General features: G+C 40.7%; 1 protein-coding gene across 1 annotated transcript in view; it reads left to right on the top strand.

Annotated features, from left to right (window-relative positions):
• The window catches only part of nfatc3a (nuclear factor of activated T cells 3a), a 163,565-nt gene that overhangs the window by 122,203 nt on the left and 16,679 nt on the right, over positions 1-24,683 (top strand). The window contains exons 8-9 of the mRNA XM_060911502.1: positions 1,467-1,593; positions 3,305-4,273. Coding sequence (XP_060767485.1) covers positions 1,467-1,593; positions 3,305-4,273 — 1,096 coding nt within the window. The remainder of the gene's footprint in view (positions 1-1,466; positions 1,594-3,304; positions 4,274-24,683) is intronic.

The following is a 24,683-nucleotide window of genomic DNA, read 5'->3' as shown; positions in this document are numbered from 1 at the left end:
GCCAATCTATCACAGGGGTAACACAAAGACAAACAACCATTCACACTCATATTCACACCTACAAGCAATTTAGAGGAGCCAGCTGATTTAATCGACCGACGCGTCTTTGGACTGTGGGAGGAAACCCACATAGGCATGAGGAGAACATGCAAACTCCACACAGAAAGATCTCAGTGGACCTCCAGGTTCAAGCGCAGAACCTTCTTGCTGTGAGGCGACAGTGCTAACCACTGCGCATTTAGCAATAGGACTTATCGATAGGAATATTTTGCTCACTGACATTGTAACAAGTGAAAAGATTAACCTGAGACTGAAATCAATGAAACGCCAAAATTGGCCATTAAGAATTAGAAGGGTGCGTATCACGGGTAAATTCCAGAGCAAGATCAATGTAATTCTCCTATTTTATATTAAACTTTGGTCAACTATCTGCCACATTTTGTATTTTGTGCAATTTTTTTTTACCTTGCGCAATACCAGAAAAATTCAGTTGAAATCAAGTCATTTGAGGCGAATTGGTCCGCCTCTGAAAAAACTTGGCATTTGGATTTCCCAGGAAACATTGATTTTCGTGACGTCGCGTGCGGGACGCCTCCCTCTGAATCCTACGTCAGCGCTGGCTTGTTTATGAGAAAACAACCTGGTGGTTTTCTGCAAATTTCTTCAACGTTATCACATAATTATTAAAATGGTTAACAGATGTATCGTAGGAGGGTGTAGCAACACCAATATCGATGGGATTAGTACTCATTGTTTCCCATATTGTGCTCAGGTGACAATTCCATATTTCAATGCAAAATCGCTAGCTGCTAAACTTGGTCTACACAGGCTGTGCACTGAAACCGTGCAAAGCTCGCGCAGCCTGCTGGCGCTTCCGCAGGTGACGTCACGAATCTGGCTCCAGACTCCCTTGGGATTTTTCCAGATGCGTTTTTTTTTATTTTATTTTTTTCTGCTGTAGACAGATGGCCTTGTGCAAAATTACCCTTCTGGATGAGTGTGTAAAGGGACATTCTTTCATATTAAAAAAAAAAAGCGAATTTGGTCCAGGATATACACTTTAAGGATAGAGTGCAAACCTCCACCAAGCCACACATTATCAACATCAAAATCAAACCACTTGAACTTCGGACAGTACTAAAGCTGTCCACCAAATTTCATCACAATCCGTTCACTACTTTTTGAGTTACATTTGGAACCAGCCGAAAAAATCCTGGATCCGTATACATATCCGGATTTGCATCAAACTCTAATCAATTGTTCCTTCACCTATGGGTCACATTTCCTCAAAATTTCATCAAAATTTGTTCACTACTTTTTGAGTTATGTTGGAAACAGACAAACAAAGGAAGGTGAAAACAATAACCTCCTCCAACAAAGTTGGTGGAAGTAAACATTATGACTTTTTAAAAAATCAAAGAATTATTTTGCACATAATAGACATTTTGTGTTGGATGTGTGTTTAGTCATGCCTTGTATTGGAAGTTCCACCGTACCACAGTAAGAGCATCACCTCCGCAGCGCAGGTGCAGTTCTACGTGTGCAATGGGAAGCGGAAAAGGAGCCAATCACAACGATTCACCTACCTGTCAGGTACATCACACACGTTCTACCTCCTGGATTACAGTCACTTGCATCGGGCTTTTTCGAATACTGAAATGTAGTGCATTTAATTATTATAAGTGTTTCATCTTGATATGAAAAACCCCTTTAACTCCTTAACTACAAACTAATTGGTCAGATAAACATCTGAGAATGATTCTTTTCTTTTATTTGAAAGGGCATATAGGTTTGTGACTTTACTCAGGTTGTTGTTGCGGGTGTCTCCCTTTTGCATCTTGGTGTGTGGTTTGTTGGAGGGTTTCTCCAGCTAACTGTCATGCACCTGTTAATCAGGCAACGTTTTAAACAACTCATCGAGTGTCAGTCTGTACATTTGGCATTCTCGCTTAACTAATACATTGTGAAATGTTTACTGTTAGGTCTTCAGTGAAGCAGCTTAAATTTAGAGCTCATATAAAAATGCAAAAATATAGTGAGTCCAAAAAAAAAAAACCCAAAACCAAAGCCTCAAGATCCATGCTATCCCTTCAGTTCTCTGAGAAACGTAGATCACAAGTTCAGTGCAGATTTTGGTTTGTCAAGTTTTAATACCTAAGAATGTCTAGGTATCATAATAATTATTGTATTCTATTGTTTTGTTCTGGTTTTTGGTAAAGGCAGGGCACTAGGACATTAGAGCAGTGCTAAGCAACAGCCGTTCGCAGACTTAAGTGTTAATGAAGTCTTTGATCTGCATGCAAATGAACTCCGGCAATATATCGCTATGTTATTATTTTCCCAAGCTGACTTAAACTGAAAACAGCGTTGGCGTAATTTAATCGCACGTGAACTTTTTTCTTTCTCCCTGTCGCACACTATTCTAACCTAACCATGCACCACAGGAGAGAGAGAGAGAGAGAGAGAGAGAGAGAGGCGCAGATACAGATAAAGAAAGAAAGTGAGAGAGGCCCAGCCTCCCGCCTACTCCCCCCGTTCCACAAACCGCCCACTCGAAAGCAGACTTCCTGTTTTCCACACTAACCCGCCTAGCCTCAACCAATCAGATGTCAACTATGGGCAGTAAAAGCTCAGAGTGAGCCGTGGAGGCTTGTAGTTGTCATGGCAGCAGCTGGCTTCGGTTAGGGGTTGAGGGTTTAGGCCTATCTAGGTAAAGAGGCTTTAGGGTGATGCAAGATGCAAAAGGTGGGCTTAGTGCACACACACACATGCACACACAAACACACGCATTTTCTCTTTAGCATCGTGAACTTGTGTACCAGTGATCCAGCGTGACAGCCTTTCAGCATGAGATAGACAGTAAACTGGATTTGTGCTCCTATTTGGAGCATTGCTATAGGGCACAGAGCCCAGTGCCTCTTTCGAACCTGACACTAGTTTATGTGGCACTCAAAACAGGCACCATATGCTCTGTCAGAGCGGGCCCTGGGTAAAAATATCCCCCGCATGAGGACGAAGGAAACGCCAGATTGGAAAATGGGTTACTGATCACTATGTGGCATCTGTTTTTTGGGACAGCTTGTCTGCATATGGACTAGTGTTGGACTCGATAACTGTGGCATCCTTCCAGCCATATAGGCTTGTTCTGTGCTTAATATTGCATGAACAGAAATAAACAGAGTTCTTCTATTTTAAAAGAAGAGGAGATTTTAAACTAGATATTAGATTTTGAACTGAAGCCTTATTCATTGGAGATTGGAGCTGTTCAACTTCTCTCTCTCTCTCTCTCTCTCTCTTTCTCCAGTCCTGGTTAAACAGGAGCACCGAGACGATTTGGATCCTCCTGTCGTGCCGCCGATGCCCATGCCCCATGCACATGCTGTTGGCCTGGTTCGTTCTCCGGTCCTGCCATCCCCAGACCACTCACATTCACAGGATGGGCTTCTGCCAGGCTCCCCGCGTGGCCTGGCACCTTCCCTACACCCACTCCAGACACCCTGTGCTTCTCTTCACTCACCTACCTTCTCTCACCTGCCTCACCTCCAAGCCCGAGGTCTTCACCCACCTCCTGAATGCCAGATGCCCTTCCATTCAGGCAGTGTGCCTCCCTCCAGGTTGACCTACCCTCCTCTCCAGCACAACCTACCCTTTAACGGCCAAGTCAGTCTACCTGGAGCCAGCTCTCAGTCCTACGAGCGCGTGCCCTTTCAGCCCGAGCCAGCCGGGTGCCACCCTTTGGGAATGGGCATGGTGTATGGCTCACCAGTTTCAGCTCCCGCCTCTGGAACCAGCCCCTCAAGCCCCAGCCACTCTTCTCCTCAACTCCACTCTCTGGGCTATCACTGTGCCACCCCAGCTCAGGTGACCTCACCTACCCACTCACTTGGTCAGCCTGGAATGCAGCTCCAGCACTCGCTTAGCTACCATCCAGTCGGGCAACGTTCAGCCTCATGCCCGACTCCCTCCAACGTTCCAGCCCGGATGGCACCCCTGCCCCATTCTGGTCCATCCTCTCCTCAAGTGCACTCACTGCCCTACCAGTCCCCCACCTCGTCTTCTCCCACCAGCAGTCCTCTGGGTGCCCAGCCATCACCCCAGGCCAGCAGTCCCGTCATGACAGGGATTCCCACCGCAGGAACCATGGTGCATCCGCTGGCGCCACAGCAAGGCCCGTTTACCAGCGAGGGAGAGAGGCTGAACATCAAGCAGGAACCCGAGGACAGAGAGCCCACGTTCCGCTCTATAGGCCTGCAGGATATTACACTGGATGATGGTGAGTGCTGGTGAATTTATACCCTTCCTCTTTTTCAATCTCAGTCAAATGTATTTATCATTTCTGTGGAATGTAATTGAATAGAAAGATTTAGTGTTGCACTGGAGGAGAAAGAGAGCAATAAACTCAGTGCCATTTCAGATCCAGGTTGTAACACTACAAACCATGGAAAAGTTTGATGGGGTGAAGAATTATACAAGGCACTATAAATTTTTCTTGCAGTTCATCTGGTCATCTGTTTTATTGCTGATGTGCTATGTTCAGTCCTTTTCTGCTTTGAGAATGTACCTTGTACTTGCACTTAAGAAGAGTTGGTGATGTATTATTGGTCTACTAAATTTCATTTTTGGTCCTGGCCACTTTGGACGAAGTATATTTTGGCTTATTACCTAAAATGGGCTTCATTTAAGCTCAGTAATCTCTTCCTTTCTTCCATTTTTTTTGTTTTGTTTTGTTCTGTTCCTGTCTATTTCAAACCAGGATCAGCACTACCTCCATGCACAGAGATTGTGTTTCCCTTCAGCGTAATGTGATTAACTGATAATTTGCTGTAATGTAAACTTGCTTTATTCTGTCAGTCGCCCCACATCAGTTACTGATGGGTGTTAATTAATCTTGCCAGAGCACAGAAGGAAATAGCAGAAGCTAATTCCTTACTCCTTCATAAACTGGACATTGATGGGAACTGAAATATGATTGACAGTCTTGGTAATGAAATCTCTGTGCATGTGCGTGACTGCTTGTGCTCGCATGTTGCGTATGGGTCCCTAAGGCTCGAGTAGACCAGCTGGTCAGTAAATTCCTAATGCAATAAACAATCTCCGTAACAAGCACTATCATTCATAGCTAATCCTTATTAGCTTCATTATGAGGCTTATTAGAGCAGGCGTTTAGCTTCTTAGAGAGGAAAAGGCAACAAATAGAGTATTTTTGAGTTTGTTGTAACATGTTTAAGTGATGTGCCTCATTTGAGGTGCTTGTTTGTTGGCGGTGTATATGATCAGCGTTGTGTAATGGAATGCATTCAAGCTAAATGGAATATGTGTTAGTATTTTCTCATGTGCAGGCAAAGCACAAGCTAGCTTTTTCATTAGTATGAGGACTGAGAAAGATTTGTCAGGTCTAAGTGCTAAAAATTGACGTTTGTGTGTGTGTGTGTGTGTGTGTGAGAAAGAGAGAGAGAGAGATATGAACTGCCCATGTAGCTGTTAAAGATAGTTTTACCATCAGTCCAAACCCCCAGATGCAGCGGTGCCAAACACACACGATGTAATCAAATATAAATCCCGGGTATCCGAAAAATCAGGAATCGATGAGAGTAAAACTCAATATATTTCGTTTTGTATTTATTATTCACAACATATGCCTTACATTTTCACCTTCATGCTCTAAGTATTTTCTCAGCCGCTGTTTCTGTCCATCATCATCATTGTTCTGTGGATTTTGTTCAACATTCGTATTCTGATTGGTTCCTGACATCCTGTACAATGTAAAACAAGGACGGTTAAAAAAAAAAAGAAAGAAATTCACAGACACCCTTAGAAACGCAACACCAATTTCATTTATCAACACAGATTACCTGTTAAATATTAGACACATTATGCACCATCCGCTTTTTTAGGAACATCTGTATACCTGCACGTTCATGCAGTCGTCCACACGGCCAATCGTATGGCAGCAACACAATACATAAAATCGTGCAGATACAAAGCAAGCGCTTTAGTTAATGTCCACATCAAACACCAGAATGGGGCAAAAGTGCAATCGCTGCAAGTTTAACCATGGCGTGGTTGTTGGTGCCAGACGGGCTGGTTTGAGTATTTCAGAAACTGCTCATCTCCTGGGGGTTTTCACACACAACCATTTCTAGCGTTTACACAGAATGGTGCGAAAAACAAAAAACATCCTGCGAGTAGATGGATCCAGACTGGTCTGAGCTGACAGGAAAGAAAATTCAAAAATTTCAAAACCAAAAACTCAAATAAGCACTCTTTACAACAATGGTGAGCAGAAAATAATCTCAGAACGCACGTGAAACTTTGAGGTGGATGCACAACAACAACAGCAAAAGCCCACATCATAGCCTCACATTCCTGTTCTTCACTGACAGGAGTGCAACCCAATGTGGTCTTCTGCTGTTGTAACCCATCCACCTCAGTGTTGGATGTTTTGTGCATGCTGAGATGCTTTTCTGTTTAACACGGTTGCAAAGAGTGATTCATTGAGTTACTATATCCTTCCTGGCAGCTTGAACCAATCTAGTCATTTCCCTCTAACCTCTCTTAGGCGTTGTTCTACACCTACAGGTCTGTCACGTGCTCAATATTTTTGGTTTTTGCACCATTCTGTGCAAACTCTAAAGACTGTTTTGTGTGAAAATCCCAGTAGATCAGCGGTTTCTGAAACACTCAAACCAGTCTGTCTGGCGCCAGTGTTCAATCTGCCGCGATCAAAGTTGCTGAGATTGCAATTTTTCTTTACTCTGATGTTTGATGTGAACTTTAACTGAAGCTTTTGACCTGTATGTGAATGATTTTTTTTTTTTTTTTGGATAATTGCATGCAGGTGGACAGTTGTGTAGGCACCATCCCATCAGTATTAATGAATTTTCTAAAAACAGAATGCAAAACTGTTATATTATGCTGAAACGTGGAAACTTTTTGTATCAGTAGAGTTAAAAATGTTGACATAATCCATATCAAATTTTCGTGAAATTATTTATATTATACTATGCATTCTGGGCGGCACGGTGGTGTAGTGGTTAGCGCTGTCGCCTCACAGAAAGAAGGTCTGGGTTCGAGCCCCGTGGCCGGCGAGGTCCTTTCTGTGTGGAGTTTGCATGTTCTCCCCGTGTCCGCGTGGGTTTCCTCCGGGTGCTCCGGTTTCCCCCACAGTCCAAAGACATGCAGGTTAGGTTAACTGGTGACTCTAAATTGACCGTAGGTGAGAATGTGAGTGTGAATGGTTGTCTGTGTCTATGTGTCAGCCCTGTGATGACCTGGCGACTTGTCCAGGGTGTACCCCGCCTTTCGCCCGTAGTCAGCTGGGATAGGCTCCAGCTTGCCTGCGACCCTGTAGAAGGATAAAGCGGCTAGAGATAATGAGATGAGATGAGACTATGCATTCTTATTATACCAATACAGGTGGTCAGTTAGCCTTGTAACTCTAATAACTAAATAATAATTTTAACACTTGCAATGTCATTAAAAAGTAATTATAAAATGGTGAACCTCCAGTAGGGTGGTCCCAAAAATTTATTTTTTTTAGGATTTTGTTACGACCACCTTACCTTTTTTTTTTACATTGCCTAAAAGAAGTTATTGTGCGAAATTTGGTTAAGATTGAACAATGTTTAGAGGTGCCACAAAGCCATTAAAGTTTTCACTCAAGACACAATATAAAATAATGTGGCTTATTAACTGTTTCATATTAATACAAACAATACAGTAATATAACTTCCTGTGTTCAAAGTAACAATAGCTATTACTTGTCTGTGATTTTCTAAACCCTTCGGTATTATGGTATCTTGTGGAGATAAAAGAACACACTAAGGACTTCCCTAGCAGAAGGAAGCTTTCTCCCAGACAGTTCCTTGGAAATGGGACTAATTAACCAAACATAATTGTCCTTTCTGGTTTTGTGCTTTGCACCACCGGTACTACTTGTATTACTGTTGCTAACCATCTGAAAAACATAGAAAGAAAAACATTCACAACTTCATCAGCATATTACGATCAGTGCTCATTGTTTAAGAACCCCTTAGTGCATGAAAGCTAACCTTCTATCAGTCTATAAACTCTTCCTGCCTCTTCTTTTTCATAGAAGTGGCATATTCCCTCTAGCACTGTGACTTTTTGGGGGTTTGAGATCTTCTCTGCAACAGTCTACGCACCAACTAATGTTAATGGCTTAACATTAACGATTTACAACCTCGTGTGGCACCTCTAAATATTAACCAATTTTTCTGAAATTTTGCTTGTTGCCTTCTTTTAGCCTATGTAAAAAAAATGGTAGGGTGGTCGGAATGTCTCATCTCATCTCATTATCTCTAGCCGCTTTATCCTTCTACAGGGTCGCAGGCAAGCTGGAGCCTATCCCAGCTGACTACGGGCGAAAGGCGGGGTACACCCTGGACAAGTCGCCAGGTCATCACAGGGCTGACACATAGACACAGACAACCATTCACACTCACATTCACACCTACGCTCAATTTAGAGTCACCAGTTAACCTAACCTGCATGTCTTTGGACTGTGGGGGAAACCGGAGCACCCGGAGGAAACCCACGCGGACACGGGGAGAACATGCAAACTCCGCACAGAAAGGCCCTCACCAGCCACGGGGCTCAAACCCGGACCTTCTTGCTGTGAGGCGACAGCGCTAACCACTACACCACCGTGCCGCCTGGTCGGAATGTTTTTTGGTAAAAAAAAAATTTTCCCATACATTTCAGGACCACCCTAACCTCCAGCCTATTGGTCACAAACCCCACTTGGCGAAGCCAGATGAATTTTTGTGCTGCTTTCTGGCAGCACTTCATCATCCTTCCATCTTTAGGCACAGGCACAGGCGCACACATAAACACAGAGACTGTTAGCTATAAATAGCATTGTGTAGATTTCTGTCCATGTAATGCTTTTTCTGAAGCTGTCCTGTGATCTGTTTCAACTTTAAGGAGGTCAGAGCGGCCCTGGAAATAGACCACAGCTCCAATCAGTGAGACGAATTCTCAGTATCAGTCTCACTCTGTTTGTTTCTTTCGCTCTCTCATGTATGTCTCCTTTTCTATTTTTCTCTTCCTCGACTTCCCCAACCACCTGGGTATCTCATGGTCTCTCTTGCATCGCTTCTCTCTCTCTCTCTCTCTCTCTCACTTTCATGTCATGAATCACTCTTTTACGGTTGCCATAGCTGACACATTTGTGACTTTCGGTAGGGTAACACGAAGACGTTTTGTATCATTCAGATAAACTACCGGTTGTGTTCTTAATCAGAGTTTTCCCCTGTTTAAAAGATCTTTACCACTTCCATTTTATTCATCACATTTTACTAGAACAGTGCTGCTCAAGCAGGTTTCTTTGGCCCCATTGGACGATCCACACTTTTGTTCTGTCATAACACAACTAAACCAAGACACCAAGAACACTAAATACTTGCTTTTGGTGTGTTTTTGAGCAGGAAGAAGCCAAAAATGTAGACCGTAAGGGGCTCGAACACCAAATTGGGAAACAGTGCACTAGGGTTTAATTTTGGTTGTAGCTGAAAGAAGAATTTATTTATTTATTGGTACATATTTAAAGGCTATTCCTTTTCAAGAAAGCAGTTTATTGAGCAATATACATCAACATTTCTATGTAGGCATGTAATGATTCACCCAATTTTTGATTCGAGTCACGATATTGGGTTCACGATTAGATTTTCCCAGGATATTTTTCATCTCTAGCCGCTTTATCCTGTTCTACAGGGTCGCAGGCAAGCTGGAGCCTATCCCAGCTGACTACGGGCGAAAGGCGGGGTACACCCTGGACAAGTCGCCAGGTCATCACAGGGCTGACACATAGACACAGACAACCATTCACACTCACGGTCAATTTAGAGTCACCAGTTAACCTAACCTGCATGTCTTTGGACTGTGGGGGAAACCGGAGCACCCGGAGGAAACCCACGCGGACAACATGCAAACTCCACACAGAAAGGCCCTCGCCGGCCATGGGGCTCAAACCCAGGACCTTCTTGCTGTGAGGCGACAGCGCTAACCACTACACCACCGTGCCGCCCCAGGATATTTTTGAAAAGGAAAAATTAAATAAAGAAAATTTTACTACCAAAAAAATGCAACAGTTAGTTTCCTGTTATTTATCACCGTAAATGTTCCTTTTGTTAAATAAATAAATAAATTCATTTTTTTAATAACTCACAGTAATTATTTTCCCAAATTTGTAAAGGTTGAAATAAAATAGAATAGCCTATTAACTAAAATATTCCTTGTATTAAAAATGAAAAAAGTGAATAACAAATAGGCCTTTTCTTAGTAAAATTTTAGATTGTTTTAGATGATTAAAAAAAAACATCTAAAAAACAACAGAGCGCACGATTGCTCATATCCAGTGAATGTACGACGAGATTGAGTGAAATAATGGTTTTATTTTGTCCACGTTCACTGGATTTTTGGAAATACAGCATTTTTATTTTTGCAAATTTAATAAATAAAAACTTTATACAAAACGTCCGACAAAATTATTTCCGCTTAGAATGTAAACAAACCAGCGAAATGACAGGAGCAATTTGTGAAAAATGCAATTATAATCATTCTTGAAAGATATGTTCTTAGCATCAAATACTTTTATTCCATATTTTGTTGCGCTTTTTTTGGTATTTTTGGGGGTTTTGTTTTCATGTAGTTTTCATTTCATCCTCGGTCGGTTTGGCAACACGCTCCGCCATTTTGTTTTTCTCTACTCACGGTATATGAGCTGATAGCCTAGTAGTAGAGCAGAGTAGCCAATCAGAGTGCACGATTGCTCATATCCAGTGAATGTGGATAGAATAATGTCTACGCAATATGATTACAGCTAGGAAAACCCAAGATATTATCCAGACGGATAACCACAGTTGGTTCATTTTTTTATTTCACTGATTCGAATCGTCACAGACTTGTATCGTGATTTGCCATCGCGTGATCTATCATTACATTCCTATTTATATACTATTCACATTATTGAGATTTGCACCAATTAAATTTAACTGATAGCATACCGAAGTTGATTTTCCTGTAATATCACAGCAGTGACAGCAAAACAGGTTAGTTACTGTTGGAGCAGGTTGTTTGTATTGCAGCAGGTACACACAGGTGAACACTGTTCCATCACTACACTCTCTTCCTTTTTTTTTCTTTTTTTTTAAACCATGTCAAAGTTTAAAAATGCAAAAAATGCAGCTTGTCATGTTACTGAGAAACTGGAAAGCCTTCTGTCTTGAAGTTACAGCTTTACCTCTGACTGTTACAAAGCTCTGACACTGAACCCTCCATCCATAAATGTTAAATAAACATGTCCTTACAGAGAATTTCACCATCAATGATTACACAGATTTTTAAATCAGTTTGTGTGGCGCATCCGCTCTACAGCTCCCTGTGTAAATTTTTACTAGTTTTTATAAATGATCGTCTGATAGAACAATATTATTAATATACACTTTGCTGCTGGACATACCATAGAAGCTGCTTTTCTACAAAATTCATCAATACCACCTGACCAATCAGAATCGAGCATTCAGCAGCACTACAGTATACAGTAAGTGTATCTGTAATTATATATACAGTATAAATCAGTGATAAACTGATACTATTAGAGCTGGGACTTGAGCTCAGCCAAAACTCAGCCAGACACCAAAAAAGCAACAGGGCAAAGGATTTTGCAAGGGATTAGCGGCAGGGTACCAGGTCGCTCCATTGTGTGTAGTTGTCGATGTTGATTTTAAAAGTAACTAAAGAAATTACAGAGGGAAATTAATACTTCAGTCTGAGTGAAAAATACTGTCGTGAGCGTGCAGCGTGGAAGAAGAGTCTAGAGACAGAAATCTTAGTTTCTCAGTCGCTGGCCTGTGCTACTTGCTGTCAAGAGCACTGGCTTGACTGCTTTATTAGCATTCGCTAACACTACTGATGAACGCTACACCGGCTGGAAGGTGACTTCACTGCTGCACTGACAGCACCGACTCACGGTTAAAGTGCATATCCTGGACCAAATTCAGGTTTTTTTTATATGAAAGAATGTCCCTTTACACACTCATCCAGAAGGGTAATTTTGCACAAGGCCATCTGTCTACAGCAGAAAAAAATAAAATAACAAAACGCATCTGGAAAAATCCCAAGGGAGTCTGGAGCCAGATTCGTGACGTTACGTGCGGAAGTGCCAGCAGGCTGCGAGAGCTTACACGGTTTCAGTGCACAGCCTGTGTAGACCAAGTTTAGCAGCTAGTGATTTTGCATTGAAATATGGAATTGTCACCTGAGCGCAATGTGGGAAACGATGAGTATTAATCCCATCGAGATTGGTGTTGCTACACCCTCCTACGATACATCTGTTAACCATTTTAATAATTACGCGATAACGTTGAAGAAATTTGCAGAAAACCACCAGGTCGTTTTCTCATAAACAAACCAGCGCTGACGTAGGATTCAGAGGGAGGCGTCCCGCACGCGACGTCACGAAAATCAATGTTTCCCGGGAAATCCAAATGCCGAGTTTTTTCAGAGGCGGACCAATTCGCCTCAAATGGCTCGATTTCAACTGAATTTTTCTGATATTGCGCAAGGTAAAAAAATTGCACAAAATGCAAAATGCGACAGATATTTGACCAAAGTTTAATATAAAATAGGAGAATTACATTGATCTTGCTCCTGAATTTACCCGTGATATGCATTTTAAGCTCGCGTTTGCCTTCGAGAAGGCCGGGGGCGATAAATGTTTGGTCCCGCCTACTATAAATCAAAATCTGATTGGTTAATTCATCTGTCACTTGCTACAAAAACACACACTGCCATGGCCTTCTGTCCTGGCCAATGAGTGAGCAGCTCTAAACTCTTCTCAGCCCAACGACAACAAACAAAAAAAATCTCATTAGATAACTCTATTTTAACGTCTTCAGGACAGTAACCCTTTCATTTCTGAAGCACATTTGACAGAAAATGAGGCCGAATTAGAATTAGAAGAGAACAATTATCATGAAATTATGAAAGAAATTAAAATGAAAGAAATTCAATATCACGTTTGAAATGCTGATATGTTTGGACCTTCTTTGAAGGACTAGATGGCCCTGACGGTTCCCCTCTGGTATAAATATATTCAGACACATTGTGGAGCAGGCGGCACGGTGGTGTAGTGGTTAGCGCTGTCGCCTCACAGCAAGAAGGTCCTGGGTTCGAGCCCCGGGGCCGGTGAGGGCCTTTCTGTGTGGAGTTTGCATGTTCTCCCCGTGTCCGCGTGGGTTTCCTCCGGGTGCTCCGGTTTCCCCCACAGTCCAAAGACATGCAGGTTAGGTTAACTGGTGACTCTAAATTGACCGTAGGTGTGAATGTGAGTGTGAATGGTTGTCTGTGTCTGTGTGTCAGCCCTGTGATGACCCGGCGACTTGTCCAGGGTGTACCCCGCCTTTCGCCCGTAGTCAGCTGGGATAGGCTCCAGCTTGCCTGCGACCCTGTAGAAGGATAAAGCGGCTAGAGATGAGATGAGACATTGTGGAGCTTCTGTGATAAAATGTAAGATGGTTTAAAATTATTTAAAATAATAAAATTTTTATGTGTATATATGACATTAGTTTAAATAATTAAGCAAAAAAATTTAAAAAAAGGTTTACTCAATGTAGAAATGTCCTGCTCTGTATAATCATCTTGGGTATTGTCGTTCCGCTGATATTTTCTTTGTTTTTCCCGCGAGCTTGAAGTGCTGCGTAGTTGTAAGTGCTAAGTGCACTGGTTCTCTAGCAGCGTGTTGAGGGAACATGTGGAGATAATCTGTTCCCTGTAGCATCGCGGCATCAGCGTTTGCCAGCTCACAGTGCCACGGGTGTCTGCACTGGCTCATGTACAGTAAGACAGAGAAGTTGGTGTGTGTGTGTGTGTGTGTGTGCACGCACTTTACATGGACATAAGGCACCAGTGAAGCTGCCGTATTTACTCTCATGGAGTTGGATGACACTGTGAACAGAAGGACCAGCGTATGCTAATCATAGTTTCTCTTCTCTTTGCTCCATTTCTTTCTCTTTCAACTCTCACATACTGTATACATCTCGTCACCTTGTGATTAATTATTCTCCTCACCGAACCTCAGCAGACAACTGGTGTATTTTTATGTAGGGAACTGGAACGTTCTCTATCACAACTCCTGGCCTACGGTCTCACGTGTGAATTTGTGAGAGAAATGTTGAGAGAGAGAGCGAGAGAAGGAGGGAATTTGTGTGTTTGTGAGCGCAGGGAGAATAATGTGTGGGTGTGTGTTGCTTTATTTGCTCTTTCGTTGGTGTAAAGTGCAGCTGCCACTTCAGCATGAGTTGGTCTGGGTTAATAATAGCCAATGCTTTCTGGGTTTTTTTTTAATTTTTTTGTCAGACATTACTACTGTTTACCCCACACACACACGTGCACACACACACACACAGCTCTTTTGTTTACTACTGAGATTCACTCAGCTGTGTATTTTGAGTTTTTTTTTTTATTTGCACATGATAAAAGAAAACATAAATGGAACAAAAACAGAAAACGTGCTGGGGGAAGAAGAAAAGCCTCGATGGCTTTGTTCTAAGTCTTCCCCCATTTAAATTAACAAGTAATTAATACAAATTTAACAAATTAAAGAATAACAATATTAACAATAGTAAATAATAACAAATAATCTCATCTCATCTGATTATCTCTAGCCGCTTTATCCTGTTCTACAGGGTCGCAGGCAAGCTGGAGCCTATCCCAGCTGACTACGGGCGAAAGGCGGGGTACACCCTGGACAAGTTGCCAGGTCATCACAGGGCTGACACATAGACACAGACAACCATTCACACTCACATTCACACCTACGGTCAATTTAGAGTCACCAGTTAACCTAACCTGCATGTCTTTGGACTGTGGGGGAAACCGGAGCACCCGGAGGAAACCCACGCGGACACGGGGAGAACATGCAAACTCCGCACAGAAAGGCCCTCGCCGGCCACGGGGCTCGAACCCAGGACCTTCTTGCTGTGAGGCGACAGCGCTAACCACTACACCACCGTGCCGCCCATAACAAATAATGATAACAATAATATGATAATTGATAACATATGAAATTATACATTAAACTATAACTGATATCATAACTGAAATAACAGATATAAACAAAATATCAATTGCAGATAACAAAATATAAATTAATGAGTGAAAATGAGAAACGAATAAAATGTAACCGAGGATCTATACATAAAATAAAAAAGTATAATTAATTGATTTCAAATGGTGAATAAATATTGTACTAATAACAGAAGCCTGGTGCATGGTGTAGTGTAATATTTTACAATTTGATCCGAGACTGAACTTTAATTAAAGATAAAGGTCAAGTGTGGCTGGGGAATGAGAATAGGTGGTTTTTGAGATTACGTTTAAAACTAATCATGGATGTAAAACTTTTAAGGTGGAGGGGGAGGTTATTCCATTCAATTACACATTTGTATTGTACACTCTTTCGGCCTAGGGATGTTCGCACTAGAGGGATATGTAGTTGGTCGCTTTGTCGAGTTTGGTAAGCATGAAATTGGGAATTAAGATTTAGAAAACTATGAAACGTATCTGGCAGAGAATTTCTAAGAAATTGGAAAGTGAAGATATTTAACTGAAGTCTATTGATATCAAAAATATTTAAAATCTTAAGCTTCATAAATAGAGGTAAAGAATGGGCATAAAAACTGGTTCTGGTGGCCATACGAACAAATCTTTTTTGGAGTAGTATTAGGGGCTGTAGTGTAGTTTTGTAGGCACATCCCCATACAATATTTCCGTAGGTCAGATATGGGTATATTAAGCTATTATATATGGTGATAATGGTTTGTTGAGTAACAAGATGTTTGATTTTTCCCATAAGTCCAATAGTTTATTTTTTTACATAACATGGCTATATGTGGTTTCCAGGTCAGTTTGTCATCTATTATTACGCCTAAGAATTTAGCTTGACACTCTTGAGAAAGGGGCATACTTTTTAGTAAGATTTTTGCATTATTTCTATTGTAGGTTTTATTTTTATTACAGAAAATAAGGAAATATGGGTTTTTTTTGGCATTGATAGATAATTTGTTAACCTTGAACCAGATAACAACTTTTTCTAATTCTTGATTAGCTAATTTTATTAAAGTATTAAAATTTGAGTGCGAAAGGAAAAGATTGGAGTCATCTGCAAATAAGATAAAGATGATGATTGTGGAAGCTTGTGCAAGGTCTCATCTCATCTCATTATCTGTAGCTGCTTTATCCTGTTCTACAGGGTCGCAGGCAAGCTGGAGCCTATCCCAGCTGACTACGGGCGAAAGGCGGGGTACACCCTGGACAAGTCGCCAGGTCATCACAGGGCTGACACATAGACACAGACAATCATTCACACCTACAGTCAATTTAGAGTCACCAGTTAACCTAACCTGCATGTCTTTGGACTGTGGGGGAAACCGGAGCACCCGGAGGAAACCCACGCGGACAACATGCAAACTCCACACAGAAAGGCCCTCGCCGGCCACGGGGCTCGAACCCAGGACCTTCTTGCTGTGAGACGACAGCGCTAACCACTACACCACCGTGCCACCCTTGTGCAAGGTCATTAATGTAAATTAGAAAAGAGTAAAGGTCCTAAAATTGATCCCTGTGGTACTCCGCATTGTACTGTTTTAAATGTAGATTTAGTGTTGTTAATTGTTACATATTGTTGTCTGTCAGATAGATAAGAAGAGAACCAATTTAATGCAGAGTCACTTATGCCATATCGTTTTAGTTTGCTTAACAGAATAGAATGATTTACTGTGTCGAATGCTTTAGATAAATCGAGAAAAATCACTATGGTGTACTCTTTGTTGTTTATAGCTGAGGAAATTTTGTCCATTAACTGAATCAGTGCCATAGAGGTGGAATAGCCCTTTCTGAAGCCATATTGGTGTTTGTATAGGATGTTATTATGATCTAAATGTTTCAGAAGGTGGTTATATGTTAATTTTTCGAGAACTTTAGATATACAGGGGAGGACAGATATGGGTCGATAATTGTTGATATTAAGTGGATCACTACTTTTTAAAGATGAGAGCTACCTTTGCAACTTTTAGTGAGTGAGGAACAACTCCATTTTGCAAGGAAAGAGTAAGAATGTGTGTAAGAGGGGCAATGATATAGGGCAGGGAAAGTTTTAGAACTTTAGCGCTTATTTCACCATGCCCAGCAGCTGAATCTTTTAGGTTTTTGACAATGTCTGTGATTTCGGCATTAGTTGGTGGTATAAAGGTCGATAAATTAGATTCTACTTGTAAGGTAATGTAGTTCAGAGGGTCCTGTGGTCCTTTTTGTATTTTGCTTTCTAGTGAAGGCCCAATATTGACAAAAAAAATCATTGAATTCATCACATAGTTCTTCTTTATTTTCGATAGTTTTATTTCCAATTTGAATTTTGTTTGGACCGGGAGTTTTCATTTTATCACGATTTAAGACGTCATTTATCATTCTCCATGTTTGTTTTATATTGGAAGCAGCTTCAGTAAACTTTCTATGATAGTATTCTTTCTTTGCAGTTCTAAGGAGATGATTTAGCTGATTTCGGTAAACACTGTGGTTAAGGGGTGTAGGGTTCTTGACGTACTTAGCATAAAGCTTGTTTTTTCTGCGTATGGACTTTAATAGTCCACTACTTAACCAAGGTTTTTTCCGAGAATAGTTGAAAATTTTTGCGCTTTTCTTAGGAAAACATTTTTCATATAAAGATCCGTACGTTTCAAGAAACTGATTATCAGATTATTCATCTGTGTGTGGGCGGCACGGTGGTGTAGTGGTTAGCGCTGTCGCCTCACAGCAAGAAGGTCCGGGTTCGAGCCCCGTGGCCGGCGAGGGCCTTTCTGTGCGGAGTTTGCATGTTGTCCGCGTGGGTTTCCTCCGGGTGCTCCGGTTTCCCCCACAGTCCAAAGACATGCAGGTTAGGTTAACTGGTGACTCTAAATTGACCGTAGGTGTGAATGTGAGTGTGAATGGTTGTCTGTGTCTATGTGTCAGCCCTGTGATGACCTGGAGACTTGTCCAGGGTGTACCCCGCCTTTCGCCCGTAGTCAGCTGGGATAGGCTCCAGCTTGCCTGCGACCCTGTAGAACAGGATAAAGCGGCTAGAGATAATGAGATGAGATAATCTGTGTGTCATGGATTTGATGCCGCATAAACTGCATTATGTTGCACAAAAGGATAAAAATCACGATGCTGTCATCGTCATCCTCCTCCTCCTCATGAACATGATCATGATCTCCAGCAAATGAGCTCTAATGAACCATTAAAAGTGCCTATGCGAGTGTTTTGGGAAAGGATAGTCACTTGCAGCTCTGTTGTAAGCCACATCACAAACATCTCCAAAAGGTTTGCCTTCTGGGCTTCTGGCAAGTGTGTGTGTGTCTATATACACACACATACTTGCCAGAAGCCCAGAAGGCAAAACATATATATATATATATATATATATATATATATATATATATATATATATATCAGCTGATCAGAATTCGCTCAACTTCAAACAATACTGCATGCCTGCGGTCTGGAGAATCTCGAAAACTCTGTTTTACAAGAAAGACAAGTTCAGCTCACTGATCTGATCAGGAATAATCTGTCATTGTGGGGGAATCCCAGTGCTTAGGTAGTTTTAATAAATCAATATGAACACTCTCTCTTTGTTCCTGTAATTAGCAGGTTGCATAAATAAGGTGAGGTCGGCTAGCGCCACGATCTGTATTTACGTCCGTACACAGCCTTTCAACAACATGTAATCAATCATTAGTCGTGTTAAAGGTGAGGTCAGTAAAGTTTTCCCAACATTTCTGCCGCTTTAAGTGAAATAATTGCTCAGAGGAGAAAATCCGGTCTCTGTGCTGCGTTTGTTTCAATTTTGATTTTCAAAACCACGAAGCTTCAGCTAACTTCCACCAAAAAATGACTCATTTACAAGCTTTTTATTTTATTCAGTATTATATACTACAGGCATACAGGGTATTTTACAGTGTATATTTAAATGATTTTTTAATTTTATTTTAATATAAAGTATTTTGGGATCAAGTTATTAGTTTATTACTACACATCTACTGATTTCCTACTACATTTTCTCATTTCACTGTATATTTCACAATTTCTCCATTACTTTGGAAATAGATTACTTCTGCGTAGAACATCAGAAAAATTCTCACATCGTCAGCGGTCCTGTTTATCATTCTGGACCCAGCTAAAACAACTTCTTACAGTTTACTTGAACTCTAGACTTGTTCTGGATAAAAACAGCAACCGATAGGGAAATCACCTTCCCACTCATTGCACTGTTTGCAAAAACAATTACATTTTTCACTCAGAATCTTTTAGTCAGCTGTCACTGTTTCGTTTTTTGTTTCCCAGTCGGTGTATAAACCTTATTTGAAAAAAAAAAAAAATCAAGCGTATTTGGTTATGAACTGTAAACATGCTGGCTTTGGTAGAACATGGACTCATTGGATTTTCTTTTACATACAAGACAAAGTAAGCCATAAAAGCCATTATTTAACTAAGAGATGTTTAGGAATAGAGATCTTGCAGTCACGTAACCGGAAAGTACACAGACGCCATCTTGTCGGGCAACAACACAGCTGAATACTGCTGCACTCGTGTACAGAATGGATCAATTTCAACCGGCGGACTACACGGCTCATTTTTCTAATGAACAGATAACTAGATATATGTCTAAAATAAACGATCTACAGATTAGTGACCCTTATGGCTTTCCGGACGGAGTTTTCACGACCGTGTCAGTGGATATGGAACTGCCAGAGGTGGAATACCCAGACGTGTATAATTACCTCATTAACTTTCCCTCGCTGTTCAGTGGTGAAGCACTGCGTGCTTATAAATCTCTGGACAGTTATCTTTACAGAAATTCAGGATTTGTCAGCGACTCAGATGTGGCATCTTGTAAACAAGAAAATAAACCTCATTGGATGGGTAAGTCACTTAAGTATTACTAGTACTGCACTGACCAGCTGATTATAGAATAGAATAGAATAAGGTAATTCCAGCTGTAATTCCAAATCGTCCGTCTTGTTTACCATGGATCTGGCGTTGGAGAGATAGAGGCTTAGCAGTGGAGGTTTGAGTGGCTGTTTTCTGAGCTTAGTCAGCAGGCCGGCTCTGCAGCCTCGCTTTTGCTTCCGCTCCCGACGCCGCCTCCTTCGCTTTGCTTCCGATAACAATCCACGGAGACCCCGCTGGTCTCGCTATCTCGTCCGGAATGTTGTGCATGCGATGGAAATCGCTACAAACCGTCATTTTCTGCTGGAAACCCATGTCCAGTAAGTCCATACGGTTGTAGTGGATATTGAAGTCCGGTACAGATGAACAACACGCAAAAATACACACAAAAAACATAAAAAACGTGCACAGGTAGGGAGAGCTTGTAGCCGCAGCCGTTGTAGTAGAATTGTATATAGTAGGGTTTTCCAGAAGAAAAGGTAGAAGCAGAAGTAGAAGTAGAAGGTGGAAATATGGCGTTTGACCGACAAGATGGCGTCTGTCACAATCTGGATCGGCTGTGACGTCACATGCAAGTGCTCCATATTTATAGTAGGTCATGTTTACATTCGATGTGTAAATGATGCATCATAGCATTCGTCATCCCTCGTCAATCATGTTGAGTCACTAATACAAATCAGGAAATGGAGAATGCGTGGAGGGAAATCCAGGGGTGTGAATCATTAACAATCAACTAATACATCAGAGATTTCCACGTAGCAGCTTTCGCAGTACACTCATGAGGCGGAATGTGACACCGTGCACAGGCATGTTCATATTCTGCAAGAAAATCATATCGGGTGAAAATTTCAGATGATGTATCGAATATTTCCCATCATAAACAAATCTAACGTTTGTAAGTATATTTCTAGACTTTTATTTTAGGGCTGTTTCACAATCATGGTTGTCTTTTTGAATAACACCAACTAGGTCCAGTATAAATACAGCTGGAGTTTCTTGTACTTTATTTTTACAGGGACACACCAGCCCTACCTACAGCACTAATGTCTCTTATACGTTCTTATAAATATGTTTAAGAGTCAAATACGGCTCAGTTTTGACCTCATAGCCATTTCATTTAATTATATTTTAATTATTACACTTAGATTTTACTGCTCAAATTCAGAATTGCATTTTTTAGCACTAACTAGGTTTTACTTTGGGATACAAAATTTACCAGCTGGGAGATCCGTATTGTGAAATACCGTGACCGAGGTCTTGAAAATACTGACCGAGGCCTCTGGGCCGAGGTCACGGTATTTCACGATACGGACCGACCTTAAGCTGGTAAATAATATATTTATTTTTTTCCTTACCAAATTCTAACAGAAAATGAGAGCGCCCGAAAGGGAAACCATATTTAGAACAAACCTGCTACAAGCTCGTTTTCTTTTATTTCGTTTTCATCAGGGTAGTAAAACTCACTTTTGCTGTGAACTCTGTCGTTATCGCTATCCATGCTGTAAAATCAATGCTATTATACTGAGAAATGCAAAAAAAATTTTGACGAAAAATTGCTACTATGTTTGTTGTTGTCGTGAATGAGCAAGTCGCCAAAGGTCTGTAACCGGGGTCCGGATCGTAGGATTCCGGACCGCTTGCGAGCCAATCAGAGTGCACGATTTGATGGAAACCGGACCGCGAAAAAAATAAATACAGTACTTTCATTCACAATAGAAAGATATTTAAGTGGAAGTTACTTTTTTTTTGTAAACTAAGTGCCTCTGACAGGATCCTTTATCCGTCAAAAATATCCTCTCTGTAAATCACTCACCATATGATGAGGTTGTGAATGATTTTAAGAAAATATTTGTCTCTTTTGAAGCAGAATACTCTGTTGTTGCTCAGTAAAAAACAGGACTTGAAACAGATATGATACACATTTGATTTGCAGCAGAGCTTCACATTTGGTTGAAATGCGAGTCTGTTAGAAAGTGTCCTCTCCAGAAAACCACACCGATCATCACCACTTCGGTTGTTATTACAGTTACCACCGTGTACAAACAAACATCACTGCACAGGACTTGAAAATTTGAACTTACCATACGTCACGTCCATTTGAAGAGTTTTTCACTTTGTATCCCTTACTCTTGTGGACTATAAGAATCAAATCAAATCAAAATCCTTCCCACGCCATGTGGCGCATAGCTAGGAGACATACACAGACATTACATAGCTAGGGTTACAGTGGGAGGCTAGTCCTCTGGTAACCGCGAGAGTTTGACTCCCTACTCGCATCTGTATTGCAGCATGCCTTGCCAGACGGCAGTAGGTACCATTTTTATAATGGTCTTTGGTATGACCCGACCGTAAGTAGAACTCACGATCTCCCAATCGAGAGGCGGACACGCTAACCACTTGGCCAACTCGCGGTGGGCTGGCTATAAGAAAGGTGGTCAATTTTAGAAATACAGTCACTATATGCCATCTTATCATCATAAGTAACACGCTCAGGATATGACCTGTAGCTCTGAAATTCTGCCGTTCATTTCCATCTCAAAAGGTCATTTTTGGCAGCAGAGAAACACAAAAATCTGAGGTTTGATTTTTGGATGATTGTGGACCTGAAAAGTTGACCCTGATTATCAAATAACCTGTTAAGCTTGCATTCATCTCGTTCTGTTTTCAGATAATTTTCTTTATTGCTAAAAAATAAATGTCTGAAACGAGCAAAATATTCTGCAGATAGACCAACTTTAAGCTCGTACTATTTTAAAAATCTTCGAAAAATTCGCCTCCACTCCAGATGTTTATCAGCAGGTCTTTGCCACGATGTCATCTCATGCGATGCGCTCTTGGCAGGAAACTGATTCAGATTTGTTTTGCTCGTCTTTGCTGCATGAATATTGTTTGCTTGGACAAGTCTATTTTTAATTGCGCAGGCTTGTAATAAAGCAGAAATTTTATGCAGATTAAATACCAAGGTCATGTAAAAGTCAGGTGCTTTGTGAGCAAGTGGAGGATGCTTGGTTGGCTTAATAAAACACCAGGCAGCGTGTTAAAGAATTAAAATGAGCTTCACACCAGGGCTCCTCGCATGAGTCAGTTCTCTTCTGTTTGGTTGCTTTATTTTCACACTGCAAAAAATTTCAAACTGAATTTGAGGAGAAAATTACTTAATACTAGTGAAATGATCTTTCTGCGTGGACGGAAATTTTTACTTGGTAAGACATCTTGGAATGGGTTGGTTGCAATCTAGAACGAGGTTTAATCATCTCAGAATTGGTGTCTTGTATTCTTCTAATAGGAAATGCTGGATCGTTTCAACTATATTCAAGATATTTTCACTTGCTAAGATATCATTTTTTGCAGTGCATATTTAATTGCGAGGCACTGGTGCGACTCGAGCAGTGAGCAGGGACTCGTGATGGTAGTCATGGCGAGGACAGTGGAGGAGTGAATCACTTCCTGGATCGTGAGACGAATGAATCAGTGACCCAACTAACTACTACATACACATCAACCTGCACATTCTTCCACGCTGTATTAACTTTCGTCTCTGTCTGTCTCTCTATGGCGCTTAACAGTGAAGTAGTTTTATTTTTTATTTTCTTATTCAGTTGTCTTTTGAAAAGTGTGCTCTTATACAGTACCAGTACTTTTGACATATGAGCACACGGTGTATCTTTATGATATTTTCTTACGTTAAATTCTCAAAGAAAACTGTATAAACGGTATGTTTGCTTGTCAGTGATCTCATGGGCACATCTGTACTTTTAGCATGTATCATTTACATGGGATTATGAATGTTGCGTACCTTTTAATAAAATGATTATAGATGCATAAAAGTACCTTTAATTAGCTTTTTGAGTCATTTAAAGTATGATGTGACAAAAATATCGTATCAGGATTCTTGAAGATATTTCTAAAATGGACATGTATCACAGTGTATAGGTTGGCTAAGAAACCTCCGAAATGTCATTTTAATAGACAAAAATGTATATTTTTTCATTAAAAATTATTTATGAAAGTAAATAAAAAAATATTGAACATTGAAGACTCCTTGCATCAGCTGCTTCCAGTCGGTTTGTAATTGTTTTTAAAAATCTATACTGAACAGTTATTCCACAAACTCGAGTCGTACATGAGCTGATGGCTATAAGCCGTGTATGACGAGATTGAGTGGAATAACTGTTTTATTCTATACACGTTCACTGGATTTTGAGAAACGGGGCATTTTTATTTTTATTTTTTGCAAATTCGATAAATAAAATCTTTATACAAAACGTCCGACAAAATCATTTCCGCTTGGAATGTAAACAAACCAGCGAAATGATAGGAGCAATTTGTGAAAAATGCGATAATAATAATTCTTGAAAAATAAAAATATATATATATGTTCTTACCATCAAATACTTTTATTCCATATTTTGTTGCTTGTTTTGTATTTTTTGGGGTTTTGTTTTTGAGTAGTTTTTATTTCGTCCTCGGTTGGGTCAACATTTTCTTCTTCTTCTTTAGGGTTTTTTTGGCAGTTGGCAAACCAATTTAAAGCTTCCGCTTAGAATGTAAACAAACCGGCGAAATGACAGGAGCAATTTGTGAAAAATACGATGATAATAAGAATTCTTGAAAAATAAAAAAGAGAGTTTTATTCCATATGTTGTTGCTTTTTTTTTTTTTTTTTTTTGTAT

The sequence above is a fragment of the Neoarius graeffei genome, chromosome 27 (assembly GCF_027579695.1).
Source record: "Neoarius graeffei isolate fNeoGra1 chromosome 27, fNeoGra1.pri, whole genome shotgun sequence".
In the NCBI taxonomy this organism is placed as follows: domain Eukaryota; kingdom Metazoa; phylum Chordata; class Actinopteri; order Siluriformes; family Ariidae; genus Neoarius; species Neoarius graeffei.
The sequence above is the reverse complement of the archived record's forward strand: the minus strand, read 5'-3'. Positions and strand labels throughout refer to the sequence as shown.